The sequence below is a fragment of the Lygodium microphyllum genome, chromosome 30, assembly GCF_053477565.2.
Source record: "Lygodium microphyllum isolate KBCC chromosome 30, Lygodium_microphyllum_v1.1.10, whole genome shotgun sequence".
In the NCBI taxonomy this organism is placed as follows: Eukaryota; Viridiplantae; Streptophyta; class Polypodiopsida; order Schizaeales; family Lygodiaceae; genus Lygodium; species Lygodium microphyllum.
In genome coordinates, this window is record NC_141164.1 from 90683212 (window position 1) to 90693019 (window position 9808).

The 9808-nt window shown below is 42.9% G+C and overlaps 1 protein-coding gene across 1 annotated transcript; it reads left to right on the forward strand.

Moving 5' to 3' along the window:
• The first annotated feature begins 206 nt into the window (after positions 1-206).
• On the forward strand, positions 207-2666 carry LOC148010105 (11S globulin seed storage protein 2-like). The gene is made up of 5 exons (XM_087672750.1): positions 207-740; positions 954-1144; positions 1287-1634; positions 1757-1974; positions 2148-2666. The coding sequence occupies exons 1-5, from the start codon at positions 314-316 to the stop codon at positions 2398-2400; spliced, it is 1437 nt and encodes a 478-aa protein (XP_087528876.1). The 5' UTR covers positions 207-313; the 3' UTR covers positions 2401-2666.
• The last annotated feature ends 7142 nt before the right edge of the window (positions 2667-9808 follow it).

A 9808-nucleotide genomic window follows, 5' to 3' on the forward strand; every position in this document is an offset into this window, starting at 1 on the left:
TACAGCCGTGAACGGCCAGAAGGTATTTTGTGGAATATGAGAAGCTTGCACGATCTAGGGGAAGCTAGACACCTGGAGACGTGTGCAACCATGCAAGGATCAGATGTGGCGCCGGAGGTCCGAGTCGAAGCCGCGCGACCTTCCATTCCCGTCTGACCGTCTCGCATCATATATAACAATACACGGAGTGCTCCTGGCTCATAGTTTCATACGGCGGCTGTCTCAGAAACTGTCCGGTGCAGTACGCAGGGTCAATATCTAGAATCGTATTATAACTCTTGCTACCAACATCTCCCTGGCTCTTGGTACTAAGATGGTGGGTGGGTCGACGATGGGTCACGATGGACCGCATTTACAAACGCAGCACCTGACTCGCATGGCAGCTCTGGCGTTGCTGCTTTCATTAATGACAGCGCCATTGCTGCAGTCCACTGCTGCAGCAGCGCGTGACTTCAATGAGGACGAAAATAAGCATTGCCATAGCAGAAAGGGGTGCGGCCACCGTGGCCAGCCTGCATACTACGAGGGGTCAGATATCGACCACAGGATGCAATTCCAGGTGGAGGAGGCCGAGGAGCAATTGTTGGAAACGGACGGGGGTTCCATCCGTCGGTGGAAGGACGTGTCAGGCATGCTGACCCGTATGGGTCTCATGGATGCCAGGCTGGTGACGCTCAAACCGCAGGGCCTGTTGATGCCGCAGTACGCGAACTCCCATCGCATCCTGATCATCCTCAGAGGTAATAATATATGTCACGATTACAACGTCAAGTGATCCGCAGTTACATATTGATACTTGAAGTCCGCGCCGCGTCAATCCAATCCTCTCATAATAGAAATATAGAATAGAATGTAGAGGAATAGCCCGCATGAATGTAGCTTTGAAAGAAGGAGATTGATTTATTCATGAGCGTTGGTCGACATGGACATTAATTGGCTCCTTAAAATCGCAGGCTGCGCGAGGATGGGCATGATGCTCCCTGTGGGGATGAATGCCAACATTCGACGCGTCAACAAGGGCGAGCTAATTGCTGTGCCGCTTGGGTTGCCCTTCTGGATGCTTAACGATGGGAAGGAGCCATGCTGTTTCCTTACAATCGCCAACATTCGCGGGCCGATGATGCACGGCCGGCATGCCTACGAGGTATCTCTGTCTGGATATATGTGTGTCGCTTCCTCCCAACCTCATACATACACACGTATATCGGGGGGATTTAATTCTGTTGTGTAAAGCATTGATGTAGCAAAATTGAGCTCATCTAAGAAAAAGCTGCTGTTGTACAAAGGCTTTCCATCTCACGGGCTCCTCCCATGAGGAGATGGGAGGCATCATGCGCGGCTTCTCCACGGACCTGCTCCGCTGCGCCTTTCAGATGGACGAGGAGAGTGTGCGCAGGCTGGTGAAGAGCCAGAAAGGCGTGGCCATCATCCGGGTCAAGGATGGCCTAGAGCTCCCAAGGGCAACCGTGGAGGAGGGTGACGCGGAGGCGATGGTGGATTTCAGTTACCACCTGGATCGAGCGAACCGTGACTTCCTCGTCGACGGAGCTGGCGAGCTGACCACGGCCAACGCCCAAAAGTTGCCGGTGCTCAAGCTCATGGACATGGCGGCAGCATGCTTGAAGCTGGACCCGGTAAGTGCGGTTGATGAGGCGTCTATTTATTACAAGAAATAAATTTGATTTTTATTTTGCCTTAGTATTCATGTATAGCATGTCCTCACGTTGTCATTCCTACCCATGATGATATGTACTAGAACGCCATGCTTACCCCCGGATGGTCCCCCACCGCGGATCAAGTGATCTACTGTGTCCGAGGGAGTGCCCGAGTGCAGGTGGTGCTCCCCAACGGCAAGCAGGCGTGCGACGAGGAGATGAGAGAAGGCGGCCTGATGATGGTACCCAAGAACTACCCCGTCACGATGCAAGCTGGCCAGGACGGCTTTGATGCAGCTGCGGTTTTCAACTGCCACACGTACGACTCACTATTACTTCCGTAAATTCTTTTAGCGTCTTCATTTTGGATTGATTCTAGTACCTTGTACATATATGTTCGCTCACCAGGAGTCCTTTCTTCACTTTCGTCTTCATGTAAAGAGTGCTTACATTTGTCGTTTATATGATCTCTATTCTGGCATCGGAGTGCAGCCCCTTGTTCATGCACTTAGCCGGGAAGAACAGCATCTTCCGTGCAATGCCCCAGGAGGTGCGCATGGCAGCCATGCAAGTGGGCCACAAGCTCGACCAGAAGCTCCAGGAGGCGCATCATCGCCATGCAGTCCTCTTGCCACCATCCCGCGACGACAGCCAGTACCACCACCGTCATCATGAGCACCGCTACGATGAGGAAGACGAGGAGGAGGAAGAAGATGTGCTCTCTTTGATCTCCTCTTCCAAATGAAGGGCGTCTCAGATTCTTTTGCGTAACTTACGCAAGAGCAGATCCGAGAGAGAGAAAGACAGACACAGAGAGAGAGAGAGAGAGTAGGTGTAATGGCTATATATTATAAACTCCAGCTCTTTTCCAACATCAAGAATCTTCAATCCATGTAACAGGACTCACGCCAAATTTTGCAGCAAATCCAACCTCTCCTTGTATCCATCCAAACGATCGTTTGGGAATAGTGAGAATAAAACACGAGAGCTTTTAACTTTGTTGCTATGAAACTAATTTGATTGGTTCTTGATCACTTGGACAAATTCCATCTAAAATGATCGCAGAATTTTCTAATTATTGTTCCCATATAGTTATTTTTTCTAATTGCACTATGTTGCACGCCTTTTAGGATATTTAGTCCATCCATATTGAGCATTGCATTGAGTGTTCTCATAGACTTGATCATTTCTGGTCCATACTTAAACCATTTCATATTAATCTTTGTGGTGTGATTATGTATGTGCCTACTTATATAATTGCACTATGTTGTAGACCTTTATAAGATTTTGGTCTAGTTTTTCACTTATCTAACAATATTTTGAATAAAAGGCAAAATGGATACATCTCTATTTAAACTTAAATCTATTTATAAATCAATTTATCCTACAATATAGTGAACATAAAGCAAACATGGCATGTCTCAATTAAACAAGCACACTTTCTATATTTCTTTACAAATAAACCACTCACAATCTATTTTACATGGATTATGTTTTTAGCATGTTAATGCAATTAATGATGATCTATATTTCTTGGTCCTCTAATTAGTATGCTAATTGTATCTCATTAAAAGTTTTTGAACCTAAATTATTTGATGCATTTCAAACACTTAAAGAAAAAAAAACTTTGACATTGATAGAATATTGTAGAAAGTGTATATTATATTGTCTATTATTTTGTAGCAATAAATACATTTACAATCATGAGGTGTATAATAGATAGAATAACCACAAGTTGCATACAATATAAAGCTAATAAATTACATCATCTTGACTAAATATAAAGCTAATAAATTACATCATCATCTTGACTAAAACAGAATAACTATGGATGGCTCTACATAGTAAAGCAAGAATCATATTATAGGAAACTTACACAATTCTCTAAATAGGTAGACCAACCACCACGTCTACGTTCTCCCTTACTTTCTCTTGTCACACCCTCAATACCTCTCTTAAGATAAAAAAGGCATCATGTCCCTTCTTAATCCCCTTGATCCTTCTCTAGTCCTCTCTATCCAACCACCTAGGCATATCTTATCACCTCCTCCTTGATCCCCTTATCCTCCGCTAGTGCTCTCTATCCAACCACATGGGCTTCCTTATGCCCTCTCTTAATGCCCTAAGTGCTAGTCCTCTCTATTCAACCACATGGGCTTCTTTATGCCCTCTCTTAATGCCCTATGTGCATGGCACTACAACAGAAAGGCCTCATAGATGTACATTTAGACGCGATTTTTGAATAGAAAGAAACTTATGGGCGCGTCTATCCGCCCGTCTAGTTGCGCGTCTATTATTTCGCATCTATAATCGTATGTATCAATGAATTTACACGCACAAATACACGCGCAATAGACGCACATATACACGCGCATACAGACACGCTGGTAGACGCGCTTTTACAAGCACTGATAGATGCAAATGGAAAACAAAAAATGTCATTTAAAAAAATAATAATAATTTGAATTATGAAGCGCGTGTATAAGCGCCTGTAGTCTGCATTATAGACGCGCGAATAAACGCGAATTATCTGCAATTTAGACGCGCTGATAGACGCGTAAAACAGAACTGGAAAGAAATAACCAGAGACCATGTGGTTGCAAAGGCTCTCTAGTTTTTTTTTTCCCCCTCCCATACATCAGATTGTGTATTTGGGAAAAAGACAATGTATCTTACGGGCACAAGAATTGAAAGTAAAAGTTCATGTATTCATTATATATCAAAGCATTTACAAGGGAAGTTTTGAGTGCTTGTGATCTAAAGCGTGGCCGCAAGCAGTAGGCTCAAAGAGATATCATAAATATACAAGAAAAGAAGGCCTCATGAGGAGGTATGGTGCTCCTCTACGAATCTGAAGAGGAAACATCCTCGCTAGTACCACCATGGCTACTAGCGTCGCTATCCCCCTCCTCGTTATGCTCCACACTTGGGTTCGCCTACACACACAAAAGATCAGGGTTACTTACATAGACAAGGTGGAGAAAAAGTTATAATTAGTTATACTTTTAATAGGAAAGTAAGAAAAACATACCTCCTCTGGCTGTCGAATCCTCATGGCCCGGTTGTATTGGTCCTCAGTGATGAGACTCTCCTCATAAAAGTGAAGCCATGTCATTGCGCGGTTATGGCCTTGATGGTAACCTACCTCTCTAGGGGTAGGTGTCTTACCAACGATAGTAGTCTGCAAAACATTTAGAGATATACAAACAATTAGACATCACAATATATTAGACTAAAATATATAAAGAATTGAAAGAAATATAAATTTAAAAAAAACTAGAAATCAATATATACTTACAAACTCTGCCTCCCACGACTCTGCCGCCAGATCCGTAATGCGACGATCCCATTGTTTCCATTTGGATCCGTCGCGCCTCTGCGTGCTGGCCACTCTTCACTTTCTCAGCTGCTTTCTTCTTGGCTTTCTTCCACTCTACGCGGTGGCACATAGGTGGTTGGCTGTAGGCTCCACGCCCTTCCTCCAGCCTCCGCAGTGAGTCCCTGGCCTATGTCATGAGGTGGGATCTTTTGTTGTGAAGCATATCCCTCACTTTTGTACGTCCCCAATCATCCGAGAATCGCTGACCCTCAGGATTTGGATACCTCCTATGGACTGCCCTCAACACCTCCTGCCACAAGCCGCTTTTTTGATTTTTGAAGGCAATGAAACAATCTTTATATGTCGCATGCACGACGCTCCTCATGTACGGCATTACATCCCTTCCCTCATCATCATGAAAGATGCCATCACCATCTGTAACTCTATAGTACTAGCGTACAACCTCCTCTACATGATCTACTGGTGAGGGTGATCGCTCACCACCTCCTAGGCAGCCCCCACACAACACTCGTCCTCCCCCTCGACTCTCCCTCCTCCCTCTCTGTGGACTTCCCTCTGCCTCGTTGGACGCACGAGCTTCTATAGATGCACGTGCTTCTGCAGATGCTTGTGCTTCAGCCGATGCACGTGGAGCACGTGGAGTACCTGCAAATGGAGTACCTGCATATGGAGTACCTGTATGTGGAGTACCTGCATGTGGAGTCTGGGAAGTAGTGCCAGGCAAAGACGCCAGAGGCGTCCCAGACATGACACTGAACACCTCATCCGCTATGGGAGAGCGGCCAAGGTGTCTGGTCATCTCTTCCATGAAGTCTTCCCTACCAGGAAAACCTCCAAAAAATGCATTGACCCCCCTACCAAAGGAGGCCAATGTATCATTCATGCAATCCACATCTAGGTCATTGCTAGATGAACCAGGATACGACATCTGCAAAAAAAACACAGGAAAAAGATAAATTTATTTGTATACAAAAAATCATATATTACCTACATTTTCAAAGAGCTTTCTTTAGACATTGAGCATAACACTTACGTGCTAATGTTTCTCTTAAAGAAGAAAACTGATAAACACAAACATGGGATTGGTCACATTCATCGTTGCAAAAATATATTGTTTAATATTAGAACTGGGAGACCTGGTGCATGTATCCCCGCGTCTACATTGCAGGTTAGACGCGCTCTCAGATGCGCTCCAGAGTGAACCTTCTGCCCAACGCGTCTATCTGTGCATCTAACATGCAGCACAGATGTGCTGCCAGACACACCTCCCAAGTCAATGCGCATGTATAATCGCGTGTAGACTGCAGGTAAACCTTATGTGCAGCGTGTCTCATCGCATGTACACTGCAGAGCACGCACGCCAGCACACGCGCTCGAAGACGTGCCCTCAGATGCTTTGAGAGGAAACATTTTTTCACATCTATGTCTGCGTCTACATGAGATATAGACGCGCTAGCAGACGCGCTCGGTCGGCCGATTTTAGGCCGACGACCGCCATTGACGATTTACAAAATGCAATACATAATGGAATCACAAATCCTAAATGCACAGACAGAGCAGAGAGAGGAAGAGAGAAACAAAGAGAGAGAGAGAGAGAGAGAGAGACTTACCTTGGGTGTTTGGTGTGGTGGGTGGTGGCGCTTCTCCTTCTCCTTCTTCCTCTCCTTAGTAAGTTACCCTCCCTTGATGCTTGTTTGCTTGCTTGCTGCTTCTTCTTGTTCTCATCTTTCTTGTTCTCTCTTTCTTCCTCTCCTTCGCTTTCCTTTTTTCCTTCTTGTGTGTTTGAAATGAAAGAAGAGGTGAGTCATGAGGAGGTGAGGCATTAAGAGACTAGGTGAGGCATGAAGAGATTGCATGTCGGCTAAACTCAAGCTTCAAAATCGCAAAAAACGAAGGAAAGGAAAGGCGCAGTTTGAAAAGAAATAATTTAAGTATGGTTTGAATTTTGACGTGTGCGTCTATTTTTGCGTATATATGTGCGTCTATTGTTCAGGTAGACGTGAGTATAGACGCGAATATAGACACGTAGTTAAACACGGATATAGACACGCATTTGGGATTTATCATAATTTTTTGTTTTTAAGATAAGTTTTGATAGTGAGTTCTTATCATAAGTTTTAATGTATTTACGATGATTTTTATATATTTAAAATTAAGATCTTATGTAAACATATGAATGACAAATATTTTGATGTTGTCATGAATTAGGTTTAATCATGTCAACGTCGTCATCACCTAGTGCGGTGCAAGATGGTGAGTCAATGAGCACATCCTCAAGTGAGGATGAAACATTGCGTCTTCATAATCGAGATGCATGGCTATGATGAAAAATTAAATGCATGTGTGATCGTTGTGAGGGTGTATTTTTCGAGCACGTCGAATTGCAATGTCACACCTCAGCTTGTATGGAGAATGGGATCGAGAAAAATCACCGGTATTCATAGTTTTTTTTTACCACTAAGATTGCATGTCTATGTTATGGGAATTATATATCAACGTACATGAAAATCTGTTTTGTGGTTGAGTAGGATGCGGTGCCACATCCTCAGATGCTCCCTCCCGCGTGTCGAGAGGCTGCAAAACGTCGACGCGAGGAGGCAGAGTCTTCAAGAAGAGTAGAGACTGACGACCATGATAGTAGCCCTCATGAAATGCCCCATCAGGTCGTAGAGGATGAGATTTTCGACAACATGGTACACCATCTATTTTCGCAACTGGTTCAGGGAGAAGGTCACTCTATGAAGCCAGATGATCCACTATATGTAGCATCATCTACTCCGTTGTATGAAGGTTGTACGTACTCAGTTCTTCGTGCATCCCTCGAGATACTTAACTTGCAAACAATTTATGGATGGAGTAATGTCAGTTTGGATGCGTTATTGAAGTAGGTATCAATTCAATTTGGCTTATATATGAATCATAATATTAATTGTTAATTCTATTTTGAAATCAGACAGAAATATATGTTGATGGTTTTTTAACTCACTTTTAAAAATATATGTAGGTTATTATCACAAATGCTTCCAAAAGGAAACAAATTGCCAACTAAGAGAGAGCAAGCAAGACATTACTTGACATCTCTGGGAGGTCTCGATTATATCAAGATCCATGCATGTGTCAATGATTGTGTCTTATTTCGTGGGATTCATGAGTTCGCACGAGAGTGTCCTGTTTGTGGCGAATCAATATACGAAGTGGAGATGAAGTCAATGGATGTGCCTCGTAAGGTTTTGCAATATTTTTCGATTGTTCCACGTATAAAACTTATGTTCAAGTGTAAGTCTATTGGAAAGCTCATGTCATGGCATGCTAGTCATCGTTCAAGTGATGGAAAATGGAGGATCTTTGCAGACACACCCGCATGGAAACATATACATTTTGTGGCCCGTTTTCAAAGAAGAGCCAAGAAATTTGAGATTTGGTTTAGGTATGGATGGAATCAATCCATTTGGCATCAAAAGCACATCATACAGTGTATGGCCAGTGGTATTGGTGAACTATAATATTCCTCCATCCATGGCAATTAAAAAGGGACATGTGATGTTGTCCCTTCTGATTCCTGGAAAGCACAAGGTAAAAAACATGGACATTTACTTAGAGCCTTTGATTGAAGAGTTAGAAATGTTATGGGAAGGTATTGAGGTGCAAGATACAATTGCATCTGCATCCTCTAGAGATTTCACATTGAAGGCCATGTTGTTGTGGACCATGCACGACTTTGCAGGATATGGAGAGTGTTCAGGTACATGTATATAACTCTATATTTGAAATTCAAGACTTGAATCAATTGCATTTAATTTATTAATTCACTTTTTTTTTCAGGTTTAACCATGTCAAGATATCATGCATGTCCTATTTGCGGTCCCTCTCTAGTTTTCTCATGCGTATTCCTAGTCTTCTTGAGATATATTAATTTCCTCCTCTTTTTCCATTCTCTCAATTTCCTACTCTTCTTGAGATATATTAATTTCCTCCTCTTTTTCCATTCTCTCAATTTCCTCATATAACCAATCTATATCAATATGATGTGGGAGCGCATTTAGATGATCTGGAAATGAGACATTACGTCCATATCTGGTGCGAAATGCTTTTCTTTCGCTTTTTCTTCTTGCCCTTGCTTCATTATATAGTGTCACCCATTTGCTCATTAGATCACTATTGAGCACACAAAAACTATTTAACTTACGAAGTTCTTCTTTTGTTAGCACTTTACTCATTCCTTTTCCTTGAGGTATTATAGAGGTCATCCTCAAGTCTTCATCATCTTTCCATAGTCGTGGTTGAGAGGGGTCCACTTCAACAAGATATTCAGAGATATAAACAAGGGATGATTGCACTAACCAACCCTCAGGCCATGCTTTTTGCCTCACAAAATCTTTTAAGGTTTTCATGAAGCGTTCAAGAAAAAACATCCACCTTGCATGAACTTCCCCACAAAGTGTGATCTCATCAATCAAATGTACGAGTAAATGTAATTGAGTAGTCAAAATGGATGGAGGAAAGATTTCCTCCACCAAACAAACCACCTCAACAGATAATACTTCGAGCATCTTGCAATGGGATATGCTAGAAGGAAGTACAAATTGAATGTAAACAATATTCATAGATCAAATGATTAATTGAGAAAAAATTCTTCATACCCCAAAGTTTACACCTAGTTACTCCACTAATTACTATATTCATGGTTAGAGATACCCTTACTTGAATCATTTTGTGCCAATCGTGGGACTTCAAACCAGATAATTGCTCCACACCTCTTTTCTTTTTCTTTATGAAGACTCCCTTGAGACATCTCATACATCCTGTGGGTGTT